This window comes from Pongo pygmaeus, chromosome 4, assembly GCF_028885625.2.
Source record: "Pongo pygmaeus isolate AG05252 chromosome 4, NHGRI_mPonPyg2-v2.0_pri, whole genome shotgun sequence".
NCBI lineage: Eukaryota > Metazoa > Chordata > Mammalia > Primates > Hominidae > Pongo > Pongo pygmaeus.
Genome location: NC_072377.2, coordinates 37465821 through 37493066, shown reverse-complemented (window position 1 = coordinate 37493066; position 27246 = coordinate 37465821). Strand labels below are relative to the sequence as shown.

The 27246-nt window shown below is 43.2% G+C and overlaps 1 protein-coding gene and 1 non-coding gene across 3 annotated transcripts in view; one reads left to right on the top strand and one right to left on the bottom strand.

Annotated features, from left to right (window-relative positions):
* Positions 1 to 27246, top strand: part of NUP155 (nucleoporin 155) — an 84727-nt gene that overhangs the window by 45515 nt on the left and 11966 nt on the right. For both annotated transcript variants that reach the window (XM_054486905.2, XM_063664741.1), the window contains exons 18-25: positions 589 to 736; positions 2397 to 2463; positions 4252 to 4367; positions 10368 to 10465; positions 18951 to 19081; positions 22520 to 22711; positions 24001 to 24139; positions 25916 to 26051. In XM_054486905.2, the coding sequence (XP_054342880.1) occupies positions 589 to 736; positions 2397 to 2463; positions 4252 to 4367; positions 10368 to 10465; positions 18951 to 19081; positions 22520 to 22711; positions 24001 to 24139; positions 25916 to 26051 (1027 nt within the window). The remainder of the gene's footprint in view (positions 1 to 588; positions 737 to 2396; positions 2464 to 4251; positions 4368 to 10367; positions 10466 to 18950; positions 19082 to 22519; positions 22712 to 24000; positions 24140 to 25915; positions 26052 to 27246) is intronic.
* On the bottom strand, positions 1172 to 1232 carry LOC129037693 (U7 small nuclear RNA). The gene has a single exon (XR_008502921.1). It is a non-coding gene; the product is annotated as a U7 small nuclear RNA (small nuclear RNA).

The window sequence follows — 27246 nt, the reverse complement described above, 5'->3', positions numbered from 1 at the left end:
TTCTTTGGTTTGGATTGGATTCATTTTGAAGTGCTAACATTATGAGTTAACCTTAATGCTTAGTGTGAAAAAGATGAACTTGCCTTATTCCCTTGAAAATAAATATAATTTTAGAAGCGCTATCCAGGCAAGTTTTGGCCTGGACAGTGAATGCGTTTGGATGTGAATGCCTTTATTTAGGAGGAACTCCTCTTATAATAAGCCTGGAAAGCCCATTATTTGGCTACCAGGATTAAATTGGACCCTAAAATCTGTGTAATTAGTTCTATTTCACTGTCAGCATTACAAGCAGTACTGGCAAGTTTGTTTCCTTTTCATTCTGCATTGTGAACACTTGCAAGTCTACCTGGGAGTACCCATCCACATTTAAATCTCTCTTCTTATTAAGGAAAACCAAATTAAATATCTATGTATTTCATTATTTCTGTAAATACCTTTGTGTCTAGATACACAAACCTGGGTTATTGAGAATTCTGAATTTTATGGGTTCTAAGATTAAGAGATTTATGGGTTCTAAGATTAAGATTAAGAGATTTATGTGTTCTAAGATTAAGATTAAGAGATTTGTTTTTCTTATGTGTGTACAAGGTATACAGCCTCCTGCCATGTCAACTCCAGTGTGTGCTCTGGGAAACCCAGCAACTCAGGCCACAAATATGAGTTGTGTGACTGGACCAGAGATTGTGTACTCTGGAAAACACAATGGTATTTGCATTTACTTTTCTCGGATCATGGGGTAAGTTTGTCATGAAATAATGAACTATTGCTCACCTTGTCCCATCTTGAGTAGTTAAATATTTTTAACTCTGAATTTGGGACATCATTTATTCCTATTAAATTTTAGTTTTAGCTCACTTGTTCATCAATAAAACTTTTCTATTATTCCAGTTTTTATTATCTAACTATATTCATTGCTGTGTTTTATTTCTCTTACTCTCTCATGATCTGTGTTTGTAGCATCAAAATACAGTTGTTCCTTAACACAGGGGTTAGGGGATGCCAACCACCCTTCCTCAACCTTCATGCAGTCAAAAAGTCATGTACAACTTTTGACTTTCTTAATTACTAATAGCCTACTGCCTGGAAGCCTCACTGATAAGTAATCGATTAACACATATTTTGTATGTTTTTTGTGTTTTCTTTTTTTAACTTTTGCATGGTGTAGGAGTGTGGGGGAGTCTCATAAAAACCAGAAAACCTGCTAGACAAATTCTAAAACGGCCGTAACACTGATATTTTGTGTTATATGTGTTATACACTATATTCTTACCATAAAGTAAGCTAGAGAAAAAAATTAAGAAAATCATAAGGAAGAGAAAATATATTTACTATTCATTAAGTGGCAATGGATCATCATAAAAGTCTTCATCCTTGTCTTCACGCTGAGTAGGCTGAGGAGTAGGAAGAGGAAGGGTTCGTTTTGATGTGTTGGGGTAGCATAGGTGGGAAAAAAATCTGTGTATAAGTGGACCCACACAATTCAAGCCCATATTGTTCAAAGGTCAACTGTATATCTACTTACATATTAATGTACAGTGTTACAAACTTCCCCATAACTCAGTGACATGTGTCTATAGTTCAACAGGGCAGTTCTTGTCTTGCTGTGCTAACTCAAGAATAGGCAATCAGTTGTGAAGTTAAAGAGAGCTATGCTTATCTTGGCTTGACTCTCACATGTTCAAGGTTATGTTTTCCAGCTGGTCTAGAATGGCCTAAGCTGAAACAGCTTGGTTCTCTACATGGTTTCTCATCCTCCAGCAGGCCAGCCAAAGATTATTTAGTTGGTGGTGGCAGAGTTCCTTGAGAAAGAGTAGACACTTGCAAAACCTTTATTCTAAGCTCAGAACTGGCTTACCATGCACTTTTCCGCCTTATTCACTTGGCCAGAGGGAAGTCACAGGGCCAACTCAGATTGAAAAGGTGGGAAATAGACCACCTTTTAGGGGAGAGACATCAAAATCATACTGCAAAGGGGATAGATATAGGGAGGGATAAAGACATGTGGTTGTTTTTGCAATCAGTCTCTCATGTTATCTTGGTTAGCTATCATGCCTAATATATATTTCTCTTAGATTTGAGATGTATGATTTCATTCATCTCATTTGCTTAAAAGTATGAAACAGTACAGAGCCCCTTTATAAATTTCCTATTTACAATTTATTATACAGAGCCTTTTGATTTTTCTTCAGTAATATTTCATTATCTGAAAAACTTAGGTACATCAGGTATGAAAATTTTCTAGTATTCCACTCTTCTAGATAGCTTAGTAAAATGTTAAATGAAACCACTGCAAGTTTTAAAAACTGAATAAAGCCATTAAGTTCCTAGAGAAAGAAATTTATTGTAATTGTTTTTATTCATTTACAGCAGAATTATTAAAACTTTTTTTTTTCCAGAAACATTTGGGATGCAAGCTTAGTTGTGGAGAGAATATTCAAGAGTGGCAACAGAGAGATCACTGCAGTAAGTGTGTATAATATTATTTTGTTATTTTTGTTTAGCCAGTTGATGGTATAAATGGTTAGATTGTTTCACATTTCCTGATATTACACAAATAAGATGGCAAAGGTTATTATTATTATCATTTTTTTTGAGACAGGGTCCTGCTCTGTCTCCCAGGCTGGAGTGCAGTGGCCCAATCTCAGCTTACTGCAACCTCTGCCCTCTGGGGTCAAGCGATCCTCCCACCTCAGCCTCCTGAGTAGCTGGGATTACAGGTGTGCGCCACCATGCCTGGCTAATTTTTGTATTTTTTGTAGAGATAGGGTTTCACCATGTTGCCCAGGCCGGTCTCGAACTCCTAGACTCAAGCGAACCACCTGCCTTGGCTTCCCAAAGTGCTAAGATTACAGGCAGGGGGCCTCAGCACCTGGCAGGTTATTCTTTTATGTACATGTTTGCATTCTTGGACAACAAACTGCTTACCTTCAGGTTTAAATCTCATCTCTAACGTTGATTAACTGTCTGAAAATGAGTAAATTACTTAACATTTCAGAGCCTGATACCTCATGGTAAAAGAAGGGGCATAGTATATCTCCCTCATAAGGTTGTCATGAGGGATAACTCAAGCAACTTAATATTGCTCAAATTTTACTATGTAATACTTTGACATATATATGAACAAAAACTCCATGGACCCAGCACTAATTTCCATGAATTGGCATACTTTACAGACTGCTTTTTGCTCTTGTTGCCCAAGCTGGAGTGCAATGGCGCAGTTTCACTCTTGTTGCCCAAGCTGGCATGCAATGGCACGATCTCGGCCCATTGTAACCCCTGCCTCCTGAGTTCAAGCGATTCTCCTGCTGCAGCCTCACGAGTAGCTGGGATTACAGGCGCGCGCCACCATGCTCAGCTGATTTTTTGTATTTTTAGTAGAAACAGGGTTTTACTATGTTAGCCAGGCTAGTCTCGAACTCCTGACCTCAAATGATCCGCCCACCTCGGCCTCCACTGAGATTACAGGCGTGAGCCACCATGCCCAGTCCAAATATATTTTTAATTGCGAGGCTCTTAAAGTTCATGAGTTGGGCACAGTGGCCCGTGCCTGTAACCCCAATGCTTTGGAAGGCTTGAGCCCAGGAGTTCAGGACCAGCCAGGGCAATGCGGCCAGATGCGTTTTCTGCAAAATAAAATAAGATTAAAATTAGTCAGATGTGGTGGCATGTGCCGGTACTTCCAGCTAATTGAGAAGGAGGATCACTTGAACTTAGGAAGTCAAGGCTGCAGTAAGATATGATCTGCACCACTACACTCCAAGGCAACAACAAGACGCTCTCTCTCAAAAAAAAAAAAGTTCAAGTTTCTAAGAATAAGAATGTATTTGCCTAACACAGTATATGATTCCATTTATATGAAGTTTAAAAATTAATTATGTAAAATTAATCTATGTTGATAGGAGTAAGAAAAGTAGTTACCTCAGAGGTGGGATGACTAATGGCTACAAAGGAACATAGGAAACTTTCTTTGGTGTTGGAAATTTTCTGTATTGTGGTCTGGGTGATGACTATACAAAAATATATAAAAGTAATCAAGATGTTTTCTTAATATTTGTATTTTATTGTATGTTAATTATGCATCAGTGTTACTGGCAGGAGAGGAAGTGTGTAGGTATTTATTCGGATCAACAGGTATGAATTGATACAAGAAATAACTTTATAGAGATACTCATTTCAAAATTAAAATTGTTTATATTATAGCTATACAGAGGGTGTGTTTTTAAACTTTTGAAAAATCTTTCCTTTTTACAGATTGAAAGTAGTGTTCCCTGCCAACTGCTAGAGTCAGTGCTACAAGAACTAAAGGGTTTGCAGGAATTCCTAGACAGAAACTCCCAGTTTGCAGGAGGACCATTAGGAAATCCAAAGTAAGAATAAATAGGGTTTATTAATTCATCTTTTTCTTTTCATTGTATTTTTTGTTGAGATTAATTACATACTATAAAGTTGGTCCTTTTAAAGTGTGCAGTTTAGTATTTTTTAGTGTATCTGCAAGGTTATGCAACCATCACCACTGTCTAATTCTAGAACATTTTCATCACAGCAAGAAGAAACTCTTGTGCCCATGACCAGCCATTATTATTCGTGGGCCTTCCTCCAGTCCCTGGCAACCACTAATCTACTTTCCATCTCCACATATCTGCCTTTTCTGACTATTTATATAAATTGGAATATTTATATAAATGGAATATTTATATAAATATTTTATATGTTACATAATATACACAATATAATATATAAATATATTTATGTGAATATATGTAAATGGAATATTTATATAAATATTATATTTATATAAATGGAATGTTTATATAAATATAATTATATAAATGGAATATTTATATAAATACAAATGGAATATTTATAGAAATATTTATATGAATGGAATATTTATAGACAAATTTATATATATGGAATCTTTATAGAAATGTTTATACAAATGGAAGTATGCAACAGATAACCTTTGGTGTCTGTTTCTTTCCCTAAGCATGTTTTCAAGGTTTGATTGTTGTAGCATGTATTACTACTTTGTCTCATTTGTCAGTTTATCAGTTGATAGATATTTGGGTGGTTTCAGCTTTTTGGCTAATAAGAATGCTGATATGAGCATTCCTGTACAAGCTTTTGTGTGCACATGTGTTTAGACGGACTCTTGCTCTGTCGCCCGGGCTGGAGTGCAAAGACTCCAACTTGGCTCACTGCAACCTCCGCCTCCCAGGTTCAAGCAATTCTCCTGCCTCAGCCTCCCAAGTAGCTTAGATTACAGAGGTGCACCACCACGCCCGGCTAATTCTTCCTTGTATTTTTAGCAGAGATGGGGTTTCACCATGTTGACCAGGCTGGTCTCTCAAACTCCTGACCTCATCATCCACTGGCCTCAACCTCCCAAAGTTCTGGGATTACAGGCGTGAGCCACCGCGCCCGACCAAGAGTGGACATTTGGGTTTTTTTTGAGACGGAGTTTCTCTCTTGTTGCCCAGGCTGGAGTGCAATGGTGCAATCTCGGCTCACTGCAACCTCCACCTCCTAGGTCAAGCGATTCTGCTGCCTCAGCCTCCCGAGTAGCTGGGATTACAGGCGCCTGCCACCATGCCCAGCTAATTTTTGTATTTGTAGTAGAAATGGAGTTTCACTATGTTGGCCAGGCTGGTCTCAAACTCCTGACCACCTTCAGGTGATCTACCATGCCCAGCAATAATGGATTTTTTTTTTTTTTTTTTTTTTTTTTGAGACAGAGTCTCGCTCTGTCGCCCAGCCTGGAGTGCAGTGGCGTGGTCTCAGCTCACTGCAACCTCCACCTCCCAGGTTCATGCCATTTTCCTGCCTCAGCCTCCCGAGTAGCTGGGACTACAGGCGCTCGCCACCACACCCAGCTAATTCTTTGTATTTTTAGTAGAGACTGGGTTTCACCATGTTAGCCAGGATGGTCTTGATCTCCTGACCTGGTGATCTGCCCGCCTCGGCCTCCCAAAGTGCTGGGATTACATGCGTGAGCCACCGCGCCCAGCTAAGAATGGATATTTTTAAGCCTCTAATATAATACGGACTTTTTGTTGAAAAAATAATAATCACATTGCATTCGGGGAGTCACATCACTCCTTAGAATTGTTAACGAGGTATTACAGTATAATCTTTTTAAAGCATATGTTGGCCAGGCAGAGTGGCTCACACCTATAATCCCAACACTTTGGAAAGCCAAGGCAGGAGGATTGCTTAAAGCCAGGAGTTCGAGACCAGCCTGGGCAATATAGGAGACCTTGTCACTACAAAAACACATAAATAGGCTGGGCGCGGTGGCTGATGCCTGTAATCCCAGTACTTTGGGAGGCTGAGGCGGGCGGATCTCCTGAGGTTGGGATTTCGAGACCAGCCTGACCAACATGGAGAAACCCCCGTCTCTACTAAAAATACAAAACTACCAGGTGTGGTGGCACATGCCTGTAATCCCAGCTACTAGCGAGGCTGAGGCAGGCGAATCACTTAAACCTGGGAGGCGGAGGTTGTGGTGAGCCGAGATCATGCCATTGCACTCCAGTCTGGGCAACAAGAGCGAAACTCTGTCTCAAAAAAAAAAATCGTAAATAAATAATAAAGCATACATAAATATACACTTCTTTAAAAGCAAAAACAGAGTCTAAGTAAGTACACTTTTATATAACATTGTTCATACTTTCTGTGTGTGTGTGTGTGTGTACATATATACATATATATATATATTCCCCTGCCCCTGCCGAGACAGAGTCTTGCTCTGTTGCCCAGGCTGGAGTGCAGTGGTGCAATCTCAGCTCATTGGAACCTCTGCCTCCTGGGCTCAAGCAGTTCTCCTGCCTCAGCCTCCCGAGTAGCTGGGATTACATGCATGTGCCACCACACCTGGCTAATTTTTGTATTTTTAGTAGAGATGGGGTTTCACCATGTTGGCCAGGATGGTCTCAATCTCTTGACCTCATGCTCTGCCCGCCTCAGCCTCCCAAAGTGCTGGGATTACAGGGGTGAGCCACCGTGCCTGGCCTGTCTTTATCGTTTAAGTAGGAGAATTTACCTCCTTCCCATTTTATTGGAATTAGTTAAATGTGGTTTATTGTTTTGGTTTGGTTTTTTTGGAGACAGAGTCTTGCTTTGTCGCCCAGGCTGCAGTGCAGTGGTGCAATCTCAGCTCACTGCAACCTCCAACTCCCTGGCTCAAGCGATTCTCCTGCCTCACCCTTCCAAGTAGCTGAGACTACAGCCCCACACCACCATGCCTGGCTAATTTTTCTATTTGTAGTAGAGACAGGGTTTTGCCATTTTGGCAAGGCTGATCTTGAACTCTTGACCTCAGATAATCCACCTGCTTCAGCCTCCCAAAGTGCTGGGATTACAGGCGTGAGCCACTGCATGTGTTCTAGTTAAATGTTTGATTTTTTTCTCCCCATCCTGAATTTGTGCTTTTTGTTTATTTTCTTCCCTTTCCCATTTCCGTATTGTATTGGATTGATCAGGCCTCTCTCTACCTTAAACACCAATTAAGAAGTTCTACTTATGATTTTTCTTCCTCTATTGGTTTTAAATTCTGACAGACATGCATCTCAGTCAACATTAATAATTTAACAAGCTCTATTACATTTTGTTTCCTTGCCTTCTACTGCCATCCCTCCCCCTCCAAATTATCTGGAATTTTACTTGTCAGATGTTTTTAGTTTGTTTGGTTTTTTTTCTAACATTATGGTCTTTTGTTAATTGAATTTTACCATTACATCTGCAATTATATGTAAATTTTCTAATCTACTTCTAATTTCTCTTAATTACTCATTTCTCTTTACAGTTTTTAGCAGGATGTTTTTTTCATTGATGTTTCTTTAATTTTCACATAAGCAGTTCTGTCATCCGCAAATAGAGATAGTTTCATCTTTTCCATCTTTTCTTGTCTAGCTCTACTTGCTTTCTCCTCTCTACACAGGTAATCTCTCTTTTTTTTTTTTTAATTGAGACAGAGTTTCGCTCTTATTACCCAGGCTGGATTGCGATGGCATGATCCTCAGCTCACTGCAACCTCCGCCTCCCAGGTTCAAGCGATTCTCCTGCCTCAGCCTCCTGAGTAGCTGGCATTACAGGCATGAGCCACCACGCCCAGCTAATTTTGTATTTTTAGTAGAGACGGGGTTTCTCCTTGTTGGTCAGGCTGGTCTCAATCTCCCAACCTCAGGTTATCCACCCGCCTCAGCCTCCCAAAGTGCTGGGATTACAGGCGTGAGTCGCTGCGCCCTGCCACTTATCTCTCTCTGTCTTTTCTCTTTTTCTTTTCTTTTTTAGGCAATCTTGCTCTGTCATTGAGGCTGGAGTGCAGTGATGTGATCATTGTTCCCTGCAACCTCAGACTCAGCCGCCTGAGTAGCTGGGGCTACAGGCGTGTGCTGCCACACCTGGCTGATTTTTTCTTATTTTTCTCAGAGTTAGGGTCTCACTGTGTTGCCCAGGCTGGTCTCAAACTCTTTGGCCTCAAGTGATGCTCCCTCCTTAGCTTCCCAAAGTGCTGGGATTACAGGCATGACCCACTGTATCCACCCTTACTTGAGGTGTTTTTTGGTTTTGTTTTTTGAGACTGGTCTCACTCTGTTGCCCAGACTGGAGTGCAGTGGCATGATCACGGCTCACCGCAACTTTGACCTCCCAGCTTCAAGTGATCCTCCCACCTCAGCCTCCTGAGTAGTTGGGACTACAGGCACATGCCACCATGCTCAGCTAATCTTTTTATTTCACATTTTGTAGAGACAAGGTCTTACTGTTTTGCCCACGTTGATCTTGCACTCCTGGGCTTAGGTGATCCTTTTGTCTTGGCCTCAAAATATGCTGGGATTTTAGGCATGAGCCATCTGCACTCAGCCCTTATTGAATATGTTTAACATATTCATATATTTAACATATTGAATATGCTTACCATATTCAATAAGTGAGTTTGTCAAATGTATTTACTGCATTTTACAGAGATGATCATATCATTTTCCCCCTTACCTTTAACAATAGAATTAACACATGTCCTAATTTTGACCAACCCTTGGATTCCTATAACATTAGTTTCATTGAGTATGGAAATTTTTTAAACAGATTTTTGAGATCTACTTTACATACCACTAAATTTACTCATTTTGAATGTTCAGTTCAGTGACTTTTAGTAAATTCATAGAACTGTGCAACCATCACCACAGTCCAGTTTTAGCACACTTCCATTATCTAGGAGACATACCCCATGTCCATTAGCAGTCACTTTCCATTCCCACTTCTTAGCCCCAGACACTTACTGATCTGCTCTATCTCTGTGGATGTGCCTATTCTTGACATGTCATATAAACAGAATCATACTGTGTGGTCTTTGAGTCTGGCTTCTTTCACTTAGTGTGTTTTGGGGGCTCATGTTTGAGATTTATGTGGTAGGATGTATTCATGCTTTGTTCGTTTTTATTGCCCAATGAATGTGGGATTTTAAGATCATAGACCATTTCTCAGATCTTCGTATACATTTTGCACCATTTTCTTCCCAAAGTTTAATGTTGTAGATGAAAAAGTACATTACCTGCATGATTCTCTTTCCTTTGTAAGTGACTTAGTGTTTACTTTGAAATTTTTTTGTGTTTTTTTTTTTTGTTACCGAAATTCAAAAATCACAACATGATGTCTTTAGGTATATCTTTTCTACAGCTCTCAGTGAGCCTTTAGAATGAACGTCTTGGCTTTGATCAGTTTTCTTCTCTTGTTTTTTATGTATTGTGGTACACATTGAGTATCCCTTATCCGAACTGTTTGGAACCAGAAGTGTTTTGGCTTTCACGTTTTTTTGGATTTTTAAATATTTGCGTTATACTTAGGTTGAGCACCCCTATTCCGAAAATTTGAAATCCAAATTGCTCCAGTGAGCATTTCCTTTGAGCATCATGCTGATGCGCAAAACGTTTCAGATTTGGGGACATTTAAGATGTTGGATTTTTTTTTATTAGGAATACTCAATCTATATTTCTTCTGTCCCATTCTCTTTGGAGAATCATATTAACTCTTTTGTATCTAGCTTGTTTCTTCTCTTCGTAATTTCCTTCCTTCCTTTCTCTCCTTTACCCCCTCTTTTTACTTGATCTTTTTTTTCTACAGATTAGGAAAATATATAGCTGATGTTCTCAGTCATTTAACTGATTTAATCTCTGTCATTTTAAGTAGCATCTGTTTAGTCTGTGTCATAAATTTTTTCTGGCCATCAGCCCTTCTGGTGATGGTTGCCCAACCTTATGAATTATTTTTAAAAAGTATACATATTAAATGTTTGAATTGTACTGTATAAGTATGTGTTATATCTCAATAAAGCTGTTATAAACACACACATTCTGCAATTTCTGTTTCAGTACTACTGCTAAAGTGCAGCAGAGGCTGATAGGATTCATGCGTCCTGAAAACGGAAATCCCCAGCAAATGCAACAGGAGCTGCAGAGGAAGTTTCATGGTAAATTATTTCTTCTCATCAGTTAAGCGTACATGACCTCAGTAAAATTTTATTACTTGAATAGAAAACAATGGACTTTCTTAGTAAGATGTACTTTGTACACAAATATTTGTAATTAAAGTATCAGTGTAATTGGGTCTGGGGTGGTGGCTCACACCTGTAATACCAGCACTTTGGAAGGCTGAGTTGGGAGGATCACCTCTTCCTGGGAGGCAGAGGTTGCAGTGAGCTGAGATCATGCCACTGCACTCCAGCCTGGGTGACAGAGTGAGACCCTGCCTCAAAAAAAAAAAAAAAAAAAAAAAGTGTGATTGGGAAAGTAGGATAATATGGATATTGTGTATTTCCCTATCTCTTTTAGCATATACATTTTTGTTCCTTCCTCCACCAGAAAACATGATACACACCTATTGCATTATGATTTTTTTTATTGTGGTGAAATATATATACACCATAATATTTACCATTTTTACTTTTTATTTGTTTATGTTTTTGAGACAGAGTTTCACTCTTGTTTCCCAGGCTGGAGTGCAACTCACTGCAACCTCTGCCTCCTGGGTTCAAGAAATTCTTCTGCCTCAGCCTCCCGAGTAGCTGGGATTAGAGGCATGTGCCACCACACCCGGCTAATTTTGTATTTTCAGAAGAGACGGGGTTTCTCTATGTTGGTCAGGCTGGTCTCGAACTTCCAACCTCAGGTGATCCCGTCCACCTCGGCCTCCCAAAGTGCTGGGATTACAGTTGTGAGCCACCGTGCCCGGCCCCATTTTTACATTTTTTTTTTTTTTTTTTGAGACAGAGTCTCACTCTTTTGCCCAGGCTGGAGTGCAGTGGCACGATCTCGGCTCACTGCAAGCTCCACCTCCCGGGTTCACTCCATTCTCCTGCCTTAGCCTTCCAAGTAGCTGGGACTACAGGCACCCGCCACCGCACCCGGCTAATTTTTTTTTTTTTTTTGTATTTTTAGTAGAGACGGGGTTTCACCGTGTTAGACAGGATGATCTCCATCTCCTGACCTCATGATCCGCCCGCCTCAGCCTCCCAAAGTGCTGGGATTACAGGCAAAAGCCACTGCGCCTGGCCCGTTTTTACTATTTTTAAGTGTACAGTTCAGTGGCATTCAGTATATTCATTTTATGTACCCATTACCAACATCCATCTCCAGAACTTTTGTCATCTTCCCCAAAAATGTCACTCTGGGCTGGGCGCGGTGGCTCTCGCCTGTAATCCCAGCACTTTGGGAGGCCATGGCAGGTGGATCACCTGAGGTCAAGAGTTCAAGACCAGCCTGGCCAACATGTTGAAACCCCATCTCTACCAAAAATACAAAAATTAGCCAAGGCGTGGTGGCGGGCACCTGTAATCCCAGCTACTCGGGAGGCCGAGGCAGGAGAATCACTTGAACCCAGCAGGCGGAGGTTGCAGTGAGCTGAATTTGTGCCATTGCACCCTAGCCTGGGCAACAAGAGCAAGACTCTGTCTTAAAAAAAATAAACATCAAAAGTCACTCTGTACCCATGAAATAATAACCCCCCATTTTTTTCCCCTATCCTAGGTCCCTGGCAACCACCATTCTACTTTCTGTCTCTGAATTTTACCACTCTGGGTACCCTATTAGGATGAAATCAAATTTTTCATTTTGTGGCAGGCTTATGTCACTTAGCATACTGTCCTTGAGGTTCATCCATGTTGTAACGTGTCAGAATTTCCTTCCTTTTTAAGACTGAGTAATTTCTATTGTGTATATGTGCATATGTGCACACATACCACACTTCCTTTATCCATTCATCTGTTGATGGACGCTGAGTTACTTCCGTTTTTTGGCTATTGTGAATAATGCTGCTGTTAACATGGGTGAACAAATACAAATTAAAGTCTCTGCTTTCAGTTCTTTTGGGTATATACCCAGAAGTGGAATTGCTATATCATATGGTAATTCTATTACTAATTTTTTTGATGAACTGCCATACTGTTTCATAGCAGCTACTGCATTTTATGTTTATGTTTATCTTTATTTCTTTTTGAGACGGAGTTTCACTCTTGTCGCCCAGGCTGGAGTGCAATAGTGCGATCTCAGCTCACTGCAACCTCCACTTCCCAGGTTCAAGCAATTCTGCCTCAGCCTCCCGAGTAGCTGCGGTTACAGGCATGTGTCACCACACCCAGCTAATTTTTTTATTTTTAGTATAGACGGGGTTTCACCATGTTGGCCAGGCTGGTCTTGAACTCCTGACCTCAGGTGATCCACCCACTTCGGCCTCCCAGAGTGGTAGGATTACAGGCGTGAGCCACTGCGCCTGGCCAGCCACAGCATTTTATACTTCTAGTAGCAATGCACAAAGGTTCCAATTTCTTCACATCTTTGCCAACATTGTCATTTTTCTGTCCTTTTATATATAGCCATCGTAATGAACATGGAATGGCATCTCATTGGGATTTTGATTTGCATTTCCCTAATGATTAGTAATATGCCTTTTTATAGAGCTAAAAATATGAATCAAATATTTCATTGTGCTTTTTATCAATTATAAGTAGTAACAAGTAAGGAAAGAGCAAGGCAACTGAAAAGTTCTCATAATCTTTAGTTATTCCAGATACAAGTTAGAACAATAATAAGTTATTGCATGAACTTTCTGTGCCATTTAATTTTTTCTAAGTTCTTTTGCCTTCCATTGTTAGGGTTAGAGTTACTTTTTCTGGCCGTGATAGAACTTTCTGGTTTGTTTAGAGACGGAGTCTCGCTTTTTCGCCAAGGCTGGAGTGCAATGGCGCAATCTTGGCTTACTGTAACCTCCACCTCCCAGGTTCAAGCGATTCTCCTGCCTCAGCCTCTCAAGTAGCTGGGATCACAGGCGTGATCTAGTTTTTGTGTTTTTAGTAGAGATGGGGTTTTGCCACTTTGGCCAGGCCGGTCTTGAACTCATGACCTCAGGTGATCCGCCCAACTCGGCCTCCCAAAGTGCTAGGATTACTTGTGTGAGCCACCATGCCTGGCCAATAGAACTTTCTCAATTAACACCCAACCATTTACTTTTGTCCCAAGCTACTTTCTTCCCTACTCAGGACCCTAGGTTTCTATTCATCATTTTGTAAATTCTTTTTTACTGTCTTTTAAAATTTTTGTCTCTCTTTTATTTTTTTGGAGATGGAGTCTCACTCTGTTGCCCAGGCTCCACCTCCTGGGTTCACGCTATTCTCCTGCCTCAGCCTCCCAAGTAGCTGGGACTACAGGTGCCCGCCACCACACCCAGCTAATTTTTTTGTATTTTTAGTACAGACGGGATTTCACCACGTTAGCCAGGATGGTCTTGATCCCCTGACCTTGTGATCCGCCCGCCTCGGCCTCCCAAAATGCTGGGATTACAGGTGTGAGCCACTGTGCCTGGCCTTAAATTTTTTCTCTTTTTGAAAAAATGTTGAAATTGTTTACCTATCCTCCAATTTTGTTTCTGTTCTGTTCTGTTCTGTTCTGTTCTGTTCTGTTCTGTTCTGTTCTGTTCTGTTTTGTTTTGAGACAGTCTTGCTCTGTTGCCCAGGCTGGAGTGCAATGGTGCCATCTTGGCTCACTGCAACCTCCACCTCCTGGGTTCAAGCGATAATCGTGGCTCAGCCACCTGAGTAACTGGGATTACAGGCATGTGCCACCACACCTGGCTAATTTTTGGATTTTTAGTAGAGATGGGGTTTTGCCATGTTGGCCAAGCTGGTCTTAAATTCATGGCCTCAAGTGATCCGCCCACCTCGGCCTCCCAAAGTGCTAGGATTACAGCCCTGAGCCACTGTGCCCAGCCACCATTTAGCAAATTTTTTTTCTGAGCAGCTAATGATATTTCAGTATGGCTTTGAGATTACATTACTAAACATTGGTGAGGATTTGTACAAATGGAGCATTTGAATTGCTGGCAGTTTATACTGAAACAACTGCTTTGGAGAGCAATTTGATCATATCCAGTAAAAGCTAAACATATACTCTTAAAGCTGATTTTGTCACTTCTAGGTATATATCCTTAGGGGAGTTTTTTTCAAACTTTTTCCCACAGTAAGAAATATATCTTACATGGCCAGGTGTGGAGGCTCACGCCTTTAATCCCAGCACTTTGGGAGGCCAAGGCGGGCAGATCATTTGAGATCAGGAGTTTGCAACCAGCCTGGCCAACATGGTGAAACCCTGCCTCTACAAAACATACCAAAATTAGGTGGGCATGCTGGTGGGTGCCTGTAATCCCAGCTACTCAGGAGGCTGAGGCAGGTGAATCGCTTGAACCCAGGAGGCAGAGGTTGCAGTGAGCACTCCAGCCTGGGCAACAGAGCAAGACTCCATCTCCGGGGGAAAAAAAGAAGAAATATATCTTACATTATGACTCAGATGTTTAAAAGCATACACACAAACTAAAATAGATTTTCCTGAAATAATTCTACCTGTTTTATACTCTGATATTTCTTTCTTTTTTGAATTATTTTCTACTTTCTATATTTGAGGGGTGAGCGAAAAGCTATCATGACTGACTAAATTGGTTTCATGACTCGCCAATGCGTGTTGATCTAGAGTTTGAGAAACTCAGTCCTAGACTAACTTGACTGTGCTTTCTAGGAGATGTTCTTTAAGAATATTTATTGCATCATTGTTTTATTATCAAAATACTAGAAACAGTGTAATGTCCTCCAAGTGAAAAATGGGCCAAATTTTGGTATACTTACATGATGGAACACTCAGTAGTGAAAATAAATGTACTAGATTTGTATTTATCAGTGTGGATAGCCTGTGAACATATAACTGAATAGAAAAAGCGATGGTGGGCCGGGTGTGGTGGCTCACGCCTGTAATCCCAGCACTTTGGGAGGCCGAGGCGGGTGGATCACAAGGTCAAGAGATCGAGACCATCCTGGCTAACGTGGTGAAACCCCATCTCTACTAAATATACAAAAAATTAGATGGGCTTAGTGGCGGGTGCCTGTATTCCCAGCTACTCGGGAGGCTGAGGCAGGAGAATGGCATGAACCCGGGTGGTGGAGCTTGCAGTGAGCCGAGATCGCGCCACTGCACTCCAGCCTGGGCGACAGAGCGAGACTCCGTCTCAAAAAAAAAAGAAAAAGCGATAGTGTATTTATTAAAAATACAGATTTTTTTTTTTTTTTTTTTTTTTTTTTTTTTTTTTTTTTTGAGACGGAGTCTCGCTCTGTCACCCAGGCTGGAGTGCAGTGGCGCAATCTCGGCTCACTGCAAGCTCCGCCTGCCGGGTTCACGCCATTCTCCTGCCTCAGCCTCCCGTGTAGCTGGGACTACAGGCACCCGCCATCCCCCACCGCCACCTAATTTTTTGTTTTTAGTAGAGACCAAGTTTCACTGTGTTAGCCAGGATGGTCTCGATCTCCTGACCTCATGATCCACCTGCCTCGGCCTCCCAAAGTGCTGGGATTACAGGCGTGAGCCACCACGCCCGGCCACACAGCAATATTTTCTTTTTATTTATTTATTTATTTTTTATTAAGTATTTATTGATCATTCTTGGGTGTTTCTCGGAGAGGGGGATATGGCAGGGTCATAGGATAATAGTGGAGAGAAGGTCAGGAGATAAATACATGAACAAAGGTCTCTGGTTTTCCTAGGCAGAGGTCCCTGCGGCCTTCTACAGTGTTTGTGTCCTTGGGTACTTGAGATTAGGGAGTGGTGATGACTCTTAAAGAGCATGCTGCCTTCAAGCATCTGTTTAACAAAGCACATCTTGCACCGCCCTTAATCCATTTAACCCTGAGTTGACACAGCACATGTTTCAGAGAGCACGGGGCTGAGGGAAAGGCCATAGATCAACAGCATCCCAAGGCAGAAGAATTTCTCCTCCCAGACAGGGCGGCCGGGCAGAGGCGCTCCTCACTTCCCAGACGAGAAGTCTCAAAAAAAAAAGTGAGGCGCTCCTCACTTCCTCCCAGACGGGAAGTCTCAAAAAAAAAAGTGAGGCGCTCCTCACTTCCTCCCAGACGGGGTGGCGGCCGGGCAGAGGCGCTCCTCACCTCCCAGACGGGGTGGCGGCCGGGCAGAGGCGCTCCTCACCTCCCAGACGAGGTGGCGGCCAGGCAGAGGCGCTCCTCACCTCCCAGACGGGGCGGCCGGGTAGAGGCGCTCCTCACTTCCCAGACGGGGCGGCCGGGCAGAGGCCCTCCTCACTTCCCAGACAGGGCAGCCGGGCAGAGGCGCTCCTCACTTCCCAGACGATGGGCCGCCGGGCAGAGGCGCTCCTCATCTCCCAGACGGGGCGGCCGGGCAGAGATGCTCCTCACTTCCCAGATGGGGTGGCGGCCGGGCAGAGGTGCTCCTCACCTCCCAGACGGGGCGGCCAGGCAGAGGCGCTCCTCACTTCCCAGATGGGGCGGCCTGGGCAGAGGCGCTCCTCACTTCCTCCCAGACGGGGTGGCGGCCAGGCAGAGGCGCTCCTCACCTCCCAGATGGGGCGGCCGGGCAGAGGTGCTCCTTATCTCCCAGATGGGGCGGCCGGGCAGAGGTGCTCCTCACTTCCTCCCAGACGGGGCGACCGGGCAGAGGCGCTCCTCACTTCCCAGACGGGGCGGCCGGGCACAGGCGCTCCTCACTTCCTCCCAGACGGGGTGGCGGCCGGGCAGAGGCGCTCCTCACCTCTCAGACGGGGCGGCCGGGCAGAGGTGCTCCTCACTTCCCAGATGGGGCGACCGGGCAGAGGCGCTCCTCACCTCCCAGACTGGGTGGCGGCCGGGCAGAGGCGTTCCTCACCTCCCAGACGGGGCGGCCGGGCAGAGGCGCTCCTCACTTCCCAGACGGGGCGGCCGGGCAGAGGCCCTCCTCACTTCCCAGACGGGGCAGCCGGGCATAGGCGCTCCTCACTTCCCAGACGATGGGCCGCCGGGCAGAGGCGCTCCTCACCTCCCAGACGGGGCGGCCGGGCAGAGGTGCTCCTCACTTCCCAGATGGGGTGGCGGCCGGGCAGAGGCGCTCCTCACCTCCCAGACGGGGCGGCCAGGCAGAGGCGCTCCTCACTTCCCAGATGGGGCGGCCTGGGCAGAGTCGCTCCTCACTTCCTCCCAGACGGGGTGGCGGCCAGGCAGAGGCGCTCCTCACCTCCCAGATGGGGCGGCCGGGCAGAGGTGCTCCTTATCTCCCAGATGGGGCGGCCGGGCAGAGGTGCTCCTCACTTCCTCCCAGACGGGGCGGCCGGGCAGAGGCGCTCCTCACTTCCCAGACGTTGGGCGGCCAGGCAGAGGCGCTCCTCATCTCCCAGACGGGGCAGCCGGGCAGAGGCGCTCCTCACTTCCCAGACGGGGCGGCCGGGCAGAGGCGCTCCTCACTTCCTCCCAGACGGGGTGGCGGCCGGGCAGAGGCCCTCCTCACCTCTCAGACGGGGCGGCCGGGCAGAGGTGCTCCTCACCTCCCAGACGGGGCGACCGGGCAGAGGCGCTCCTCACTTCCCAGAGGGGGCGGCCGGGCAGAGGCACTCCTCACTTCCCAGACGGGGCGGCCGGGCAGAGGCGCTCCTCACTTCCTCCCAGACGGGGTGGCGGCCAGGCAGAGGCGCTCCTCACCTCTCAGACGGGGCGGCCGGGCAGAGGTGCTCCTCACTTCCCAGACGGGGCGACCGGGCAGAGGCGCTCCTTACATCCCAGACGATGGGCGGCCGGGCAGGGACGCTCCTCACTTCCTATACGGCATGGCGGCCGGGCACAGGCGCTCCTCACTTCCCAGACGGGACGGCCGGGCAGAGGGGCTTCTCACATCCCAGACGATGGGCGGCCAGGCAGAGACGCTCCTCACTTCTTAGACGGGCTGGCGGCGGGGCAGAGGCTGTAATCTTAGCACTTTAGGAGGCCAAGGCAGGCGGCTGGGAGGTGGAGGTTGTAGTGAGCCGAGATCACGCCACTGCACTCCAGCCTAAGCAACATTTGAGCATTGGGTGAGCGAGACTCCGTCTGCAATCCCAGCACCTCGGGAGGCCGAGTCGGGCAGATCACTGGAGGCCAGGAGCTAGAGACCAGCCCGGTCAACACGGAGAAACCCCGTCTCCACCAAAAATACAAAAACCAGTCAGGCGTGGCGGCGCGCGCCTGCAATCCCAGGCACTCGGCAGGCCGAGGCAGGAGAATCACAGGAGCCCGAGGCAGGGAGGTTGCAGCAAGCCGAGATCACGGCAGTACAGTCCAGCTTTGGCAACAGAGGGAGACGGAAAAAAGAAGGAGAGAGAGACTGAAGAGAGGGAGGGGGAGGGAGAGGGAACCACACAGCAATATTTTCATGGTTTATGTGTACCTGCAGAAACACAGAAGCATATATATATATATATATATACACACACACACACGGAGAAGATAAAAACATAAATACTACTGATTATCATGGTTGCCTCTAATGGGGGCTAGGAAGAAAACAACGGGGATTTCAACCTTAACTACAGTTTTTATTTGAAATAATGCAACTTAACCTATGTTATTTTATAATAATTTATTAGTTTTGTTTTCTCATTAGAGGCTCAACTAAGTGAAAAGATTTCACTTCAGGCAATTCAGCAGTTGGTTCGAAAATCATATCAGGCTCTGGCTTTATGGAAACTTCTTTGTGAACATCAATTCACTGTCATTGTGGCAGAACTTCAGAAGGTAAGTTTTTTTTATTTTTTTATGATTATACCGTTAATACTATGTTTGGATTTTTTTGGATGAGTATTTTGGCTTTGGGGGGGATTATTTTGGGAAGCATTTAAATTATGATGAAGTTAGTATGTTATGGGAAGATTGCACAAAAGCGTACCAACTTGGGGGACCCATTTTGTCAAAGCCACAAGTTTTTACTTGTGGGTATGTGAATGAAGTCATACTTTACAAAACATATTTTTTAAAACAGTGGACTGTACCCTTTATTTGAGCTACAGGTTCTTCTGAGAATCTGATAAAAGCTATCTCTCACTACCCTTAAAGAAATGCATATCGACATGGACACACAGACTTTTGCTTATAATTTCAAAGGGCCCAACAACCTAAATTAAATACTCTTGACTGGGCACCATGCCTCACGCCTGTGATCCCAACACTTTGGGAGGCTGAGGCAGGAGGATCACTTGAGCCTAGGAGTTCAAGACTATCCTGGGCAAGATGTCAGGACCCATCTCTACTAAAAATAAAAAATAAATTAGTCAAGTGTGGTAGCACGTGCCTGTAGTTGCAGCTACCTGGGAGGCTGAAGTGGGAGGAGTACTTGAGCCTGGGAGGTTGAGGCGCCACTTAGCCATGATTGTGCCACTGCACCCCAGCCTGGGTGACAGAGTGAGACCCTGTCTCTCTCTCTCTGTCTCTCACTCTCTCACACACACACACACAGACACACCGCTCCTACTTCATTTTATGTATTTTTTTTTTCTTTTTAAGAGATGGAGTCTCACTCTGTCACCGAGGCTGCAGTTGTGCAACCTCGTCTCACTGCAACCTCCACTTCCCGGGTTCTAGCAATTCTCCTGCCTCAGCCTCCTGAGTAGCTGGGATTACAGGTGCACACCACCACACCCAGCTAACTTTTTGTATTTTAGTAGAGACGGGGTTTCCCTGTGTTGCCCAGGGTGATCTCGAACTCCTGAGCTCAGGTAATCCAGCCACCTCGGCCTCCCAAAATGCTAGGATTACAGACGTGACCCACCATGCCCGGCAACTGCTCTACTTTAAAGGAGGATATTTATCACTGTAGGAAATAAATGGTTCGTATTTCTTTTGATGTTCACATTTGAATCCTTTCTAAGGATAAGGATAATCAACATTAATCTAAATGTTAGATAGAATATACAGAGGAAATTTATTCCTACCTTTTATTTAATTGTGAGCATTTCTAAACGTATACAAAAGTAGAGCAAAAACTGTAACTCCCATATACATTTGACTCATTCAGCATTTTCAAGATACTGTGTTTCTAAAAAAAAAAATAGACAGTTCCTTGAATAACAACAATGTCATGATCAGTTACCAGTTTTTCTTGAGACAGTGTCTCTCTCTGTCACCCAGGCTGGAGTGCAGTGGCATGATCACGGCTCACTGCACCCTTGACCTCCCTGGACTCCAGTGATTCTCCTACTTTAGCCCCCCGAGTAGCTGGTACTATAGGCACACACCACTACGCCTAGCTAATTTTTGTATTTTTTTGTGGAGATGGGGTTTCACCATATCTCCTAGGCTGGATAGTTACCAATATTAACTATCAATATTTGATAGCAAAATCTGTCTTAAAAATGTCTTTTTACAGATTGGTTCATTCAAATCAGGATCTAAACAGTTTATTGGGTTTGCTCATGGAATTTGTTGTTTCTCTTTCATCTGGTTCAGTCTGAAGCACTCTTTCCTTTTTCTTTTCCTTGCTGTTGCCTTGTAGAAATCCAGTCATCAATCCAGTAGAAATGTCCAGCATTCTAAGGACATTCTAAGGCTTTTTTTTTTAATCCTCTTTGTAGCGAGCTTCTTCCTTTATCTCCTGCATTTTCTATAAAATGAAAGTTTATTATATAGGCTTGACTCGGTTCAGGTCCTTTTTTGAGGAAGAATAGAATACTTCATAGGTAGTGGTTTATTCATCAGACTGTTAGAAGACACAAAAGGTTTCGTTGTCCTTCTTTTAGTGATACTAAGATGGATTGCTGGATTCAAGTAGTAAGCCTAATACTGCCATTGTGGAATTCTCCATCAGACTTTAATCATCCATTGATAATCATTGCTGGAATTTATTATTTCATTTAGGATTACAAAAGGGTAATATTTATTTACTTATTTATTTGTTTGTTTTTTATTTTTTTTTGAGACAGTGTCTCATTCTGTCACCCAGGCTGGAGTGCTGTGGAGCGATCTCAGATCACTACAACCTCCACCTCCTGGGTACAAGCAATTCTCCTGCCTCAGTTTCCCGAGTAACTGGGACTACAGGCATGTGCCACTACGCCTGGCTGATTTTTGTAGTTTTAGTAAGAGACAGGGTTTCGCCATGTTGGCCAGCCTGGTGTTGAACTCCTGACCTCAGGTGATCCACCTGCCTTGGCCTCCCAAAGTGCTGGGATTACAGGCATAAGCCACCATGCCCGGCCAAAAGGATAATATTTTAAATCTGTGATTCCTTCCCCAGTTACTAGCTGCAATTCTGTAAAAAAAAAAATTTTTCCTTGTCCTGTATGGATATTTCATTACTCTGAAACACTTAATTTTTGACTCTCATATACCATTTTTCAACGTTGGAAGGCAGTCTCCTAATTCTTTCCACTAGTGTCCAATGAATAGCTGTGGCTTTTGTTGGTGGTTTTGTTTCTTTTAAACACATACTGTTTTTTATTTTTAAAAATTCAAGCTAATATATTTAATTATGAAACTGTTATCTTTTTCATACCAAGTAGAATAATAATTTTGAGTTTTATTGAGTGATAAATATATTGTAGGTAGGTTTTATCCTGGGTATGTTTTTGTGATCCATCTTCAAAGCTGTCTTCCTTACATCACCAATGGCATGCTCAATGAATGCAAATTAAAGATTTGTTCAAGAATTTTAACACAGTTTGGATATTTCCTTGAATTTAGAAAAAAGAGATAGCAGTCACATCACTAACAGAATCTTTTACTATAGTATAAATCAATACTTTAGAGCTTCATTTGGACAAGCAGATTTGTTCACAATACAGATTAAACTCCAATATTACTATAAGGCCTAGAATAATGGAGTTCTAACAGTATTTAGGAAGGAGTAATATGTAAGCCCAAGATTTTCAAATATAGCCAAGTGATTGTTTTTTCCATTTTATAACCAAAGCCAGGAGATCTGGCTCTAGTTTTGGCTCTACTTAAGCTTTACTTTTCTCATTTGGAAAGTGAGAGTTTTGGACTAGATCTACTGTAAGTTCTTTTCCAACTCTGTATGATTTTATGTAAGTTTGCAAAAATTTGTTTCTACTAATTAGTATATTTTTGCTTTTCAATTATAGAGTCTATTAATATTTAGGTTAAGTTATTAAAATAATTTCATTATGTTTAGAAATATGGTATTTCTATAATTGTGATAGAAAAGTTTTATGCTCCTAGGAACTTCAAGAGCAGCTGAAGATCACCACCTTTAAAGATCTTGTAATCAGGGACAAAGAACTCACAGGGGCATTAATTGCTTCTCTTATCAACTGCTACATCAGAGATAATGCTGCTGTTGATGGCATTAGTTTACATTTACAGGATATCTGCCCACTTCTATATAGCACTGATGATGCAATTTGTTCTAAGGTATGATACTTTATTACCTATTTCATTGTTTGTTATAAGAGGTATAATGTATGATGAACCATCTTGTTTCACTTAATATAGGACCTCAGTCAGTTAGATCTCTTAACCTCTCCTAGTCTCAGCATCCTCATCTAAGACAGGGGTTGGAATATGTGGCTTCTTAAAACCTGTGTATACTCTTCTAAGCTTAGCTTTTCTTTTTAAAAATATTTTTATTTATTTATTTGACACAGGGTTTCACTCTGTTGCTTAGGCTATAGTGCAGTGCTGTGATCATAGCTCACAGCAGCTTCTAAGTCCTAGACTCAAGCAGGCCTGTCATGTAGCTGGGGACTACGGGTGTGCACCACTATACCCAGCCAATTTTTTTGTTTTTTATACAGACAAGTTCCGATTTGTTGCACAGGCTGGTCTTGAACTCTTGGCTTCAAGTGATCCTCCTGCCTCAGCCTCCCATAGTGCTGGGATTATAAGTATGAGCCACCATGCCCAGCCCTCCTTTAAGTTTTTCATAAAGAATATTTTTTTTTCTTTTTTTTTTTTTTTTAAGACAGAGTACGATCTCGGCTCACTGCAACCTCCACCTCCCAGGTTCAAGTGATTCTCCTGCCTCGGCCTCCCAAATAGCTGGGATTACAGGTGTGCACCACCACACCCGGCTAATTTTTTATATTTTTGGTAGAGACAGGGTTTCACCATGTTGTCTAGGCTGGTTTTGAACTCCTGACCTGCGCCTGCCTCTGCCTTGCAAAGTGTTGGGATTATAGACATGAGCCTCTGTGCCTGGCCCATAAAGAATCTGATAGTGTTTCTAGGCCATATTAAAAAACCAAAGGTGAGAAATTAAGAAAAATCACTAAATTTAGAAATTAAGGAAATTTAGGGAATAATTTATCTCCTTAGCTTAAGGAAAAGTACTAAAACTTCAAGTAAATCCTTTAGTGAATTAGAGTTAATGGAGGCATTTTTATTGATCCTTTCCTACAGGTGGAAAAAATAGATAAATGAGTGTTGCATGGACTGCCTGCTGCCCAATAATGTATTGACTAGGCAAGAGAATTACCAGACAAAAGCTCTCTTGCTTAACATATTTGTGAGAGGAATTAAGAATAGCTAGGAATCTTTGGTCAAAAACTTTTCTGCCTAAAATTAAGAAGTAAGTTTGTAGAGTTGTTTTCATTTTAATGGATAACCATATATAAATTTAGACATAGACTAAAACTTAGTTGACAGCATCATCTGTCTGCTTGATTTTATATATTTTAAGTTCTTCTTATCTCCACTTCTAGGCAAATGAGCTTCTCCAGCGTTCCCGACAAGTTCAAAATAAGACTGAAAAAGAAAGAATGTTAAGGGAATCATTAAAGGAATATCAAAAAATTAGCAATCAAGTGGACCTTTCCAATGTTTGTGCTCAGTATAGACAAGGTGAGAAATAAAATGTTTCTTTTATCTTTTACTCAACTCAGAAGACAAACGATAGTGTATGAACGAAGCGAGCTAATGATGAAAAACCACTTTCCAGATGCAAATCTTCTTTCAACATCAGAGGCCAAGTGAAAGGACGTAGGAATGTGGTATCATTGTGTTGCAATATTTGATGACTACACTGACCTGCAGAAGCTGTAATGTTCTTTTTATCTTTTGAAATGTACAATTTTTTTTGTTTGTTTGTTTTTGTTTTTTTGAGACGTTGTCTCGCTCTGTCAGCCAGGCTGGAGTGCAGTGGCACTATCTCAGCTCACTGCAGCCTCCGCCTCCCAGGTTCCAGCAATTCTCCTGCCTCAGCCTCCCGGGTAGCTGATACTACAGGTGCACGCCACCATGCCCAGCTAATTTTTTTTTTTTTCAACTTTTTTTTTTTTTGAGACAGAGTCTTGCTCTGTCGCCCAGGCTGAAGTGCAGTGGCGCGACCTCAGCTCACTGCAAGCTCTGCCTCCCAGGTTCACGCCATTCTGCCTCAGCCTCCTGAGTAGCTGGGACTACAGCTGCCCACCACCATGCCCAGCTAATTTTTTTGTATTTTTAGTAGAGATGGGGTTTCACCATGTTAGCCAGGATGGTCTCGATCTCCTGACCTCACGATCCACCCACCTCGGCCTCCCAAAGCGCTGGGATTACAGGCGTGAGCCACCGCGCCCGGCCAACGCCCACCTAATTTTTGTATTTTTAGTAGAGGTGGAGTTTTACCATGTTAGCCAGGGTGGTCTCGATCTCCTGACCTCAGGTGATCCACCCATCTCAGCCTCTCAAAGTGCTAGGATTACAGACGTGAGCCACTGTGCCCAGCCGAAATGTATAACTTTTTAGCATTAGAGTTTCAGTTCTTGTCCAGTTCCATTACTGTATGTTTTAGATTGCTTTCTGGATTACATTTATTTTTCACATATTTAAAATTTTTTATTGAGTTTTAAGGTATAATCTGCTTACTTTTTAAAAAATTACGTTAAATCAAATCTAACATAATGTAAAGGCTATGACTATTTGCACAGGTATTATTTTGAATCCCAAGGTATTTTTTTTCCCCCAGTAGGGAACTAAAACTTTCCTTTTTGTTATTTGAAATACGATCTTTTTTTTCCAATGAAGAAATATATATATTTTTATATATATTATTTATATATATATTTATTTATATACATATATGTGTGTGTGTGTGTGTGTGTGTATATATATATATATATATATATATACTTTTTTTTTTTTTTTTTTTTTTGAGACAGAGTCTTGCTCTGTCGCCCAGGCTGGAGTGCAGTGGTGCGATCTCAGCTCACTACAACCTCTGCCTCCCTGGTTCAAGCGATTCTCCTGCCTCAGCCTTTTGAGTAGCTGGGATTACAGGCGCGTGCAACCAGGCCCAGCTAATTTTTGTATTTTTAGTAGAGGTGGGGTTTCACCATGTTGGTAAGGCTGGTCTCGAACCCCTGACCTTGTGATCTGCCCGCCTCAGCCTCCCAAAGTGCTGGGATTACAGGCGTGAGCCACCACACCTGGCCCCCAATAAAGAAATATATTTAACAGTTGCCTTTTAGGTGTATTAAGACCTTTTTCTTCTGAAGACCTATCAGAAATATTTTATGTTAGCAGGGTGACTGTTGTACAGTAGAGACATAATCTTGATCGTTATTTTCATGTGCCAGCTAAGGAAAAATGTATCCAACTTAGTAGTAAGTCATAGGTCTTCATTCTTTTCTTTCCCATCAGTGAGATTTTATGAGGGTGTGGTGGAACTTTCTCTTACGGCTGCAGAGAAAAAAGATCCTCAAGGTCTTGGGCTTCATTTCTATAAACATGGAGAACCAGAAGAAGACATAGTTGGACTTCAGGCCTTCCAAGAGAGGTGCATTCCATTACCTTAGCAGATTGTCATCTTTATGGATACAGACTTTTCTTTGCATAAAGTTTTTTGTTTTATGTTTTTTTTTTTTTTGAGACAGAGTCTTGCTCTGTCACCCGGGCTGGAGTGCAGTGGTGTGATCTTGGCTCACTGCAATCTCTGCCTCCGAGGTTCAAGCTATTCTCATGCCTCAGCCTCCCGTGTAGCTGGGATTACAGGTGCACACCAACACGCCCGGCTAATTTTTGTACTTTTAGTAGAGACAGGGTTTCACCATTTTGGCCAGGCTGGTCTTGAACTCCTAACCTCAAGTGATCCACCCACCTCAGTCTTGCAAAGTGCTAAGATTACAGCCATCAGCCACCGTGTCTGGCCGCTTTGTGTAAAGGTCAACTGCCCAAAGTGCTGGGATTACAGGCGTGAGCCACCGTGTCCGGTAGGATTTCATTTTAAAGGATAATTTTTAAGTATTCCCAAATTTGTTGAGACTGTTAAAAAGGAAATGTGTGTCCTTAAAAGAAATATAGGCCGGGCGCGGTGGCTCATGCCTGTAATCCCAGCACTTTGGGAGGCTGAGGTGGGCAGGTCATGAGGTCAGGAGTTCGAGACCAGCCTGGCCATCATAGTGAAACCCTGTCTCTACTAAAATACAAAAATTAGCCAGGCGTGGTGGTGCACACCCGTAATCCCAGCAACTTGGGAGGCTGAGGCAGGAGAATTGCTTTAACCCAGGAGGCAGAGGTTGCAGTGAGCTGAGATTGCACCACAGAACTCCAGCCTGGGCGTCAGAGCAAGGCTCCGTCTCAGAACAAAAAAGAAATATATAACCTGTCTATAACATATATGTGGAGGGTGTTTTGTTTTGTTTTTGTTTTTGTTTTTGAGACAAAGCCTCACTCTGTCTCCTGGGCTGGAGTTCAGTGGCACCATCATAGCTTACTATAGCCTTGACCTTTTGGGCTCAAGTGATCCAGTGATCCTCCCACCTCAGCCTCCTGAGTAGCTGGGACTACAGGCACATGTCACCACACTCGCCTAATTTTTTTTATCTCTTTAATTTCTGTAGAGACAGGGCCTCATTATATTGCCCAGGCTGGTCTTTAACTCCTGGGCTCAAGCAATCCTTTCTTCTCAGCCTCCCAAAGTGCTGAGATTAGAGGTGTCAGCCACCACATCTGGCGAAAACATATTTTTTTAT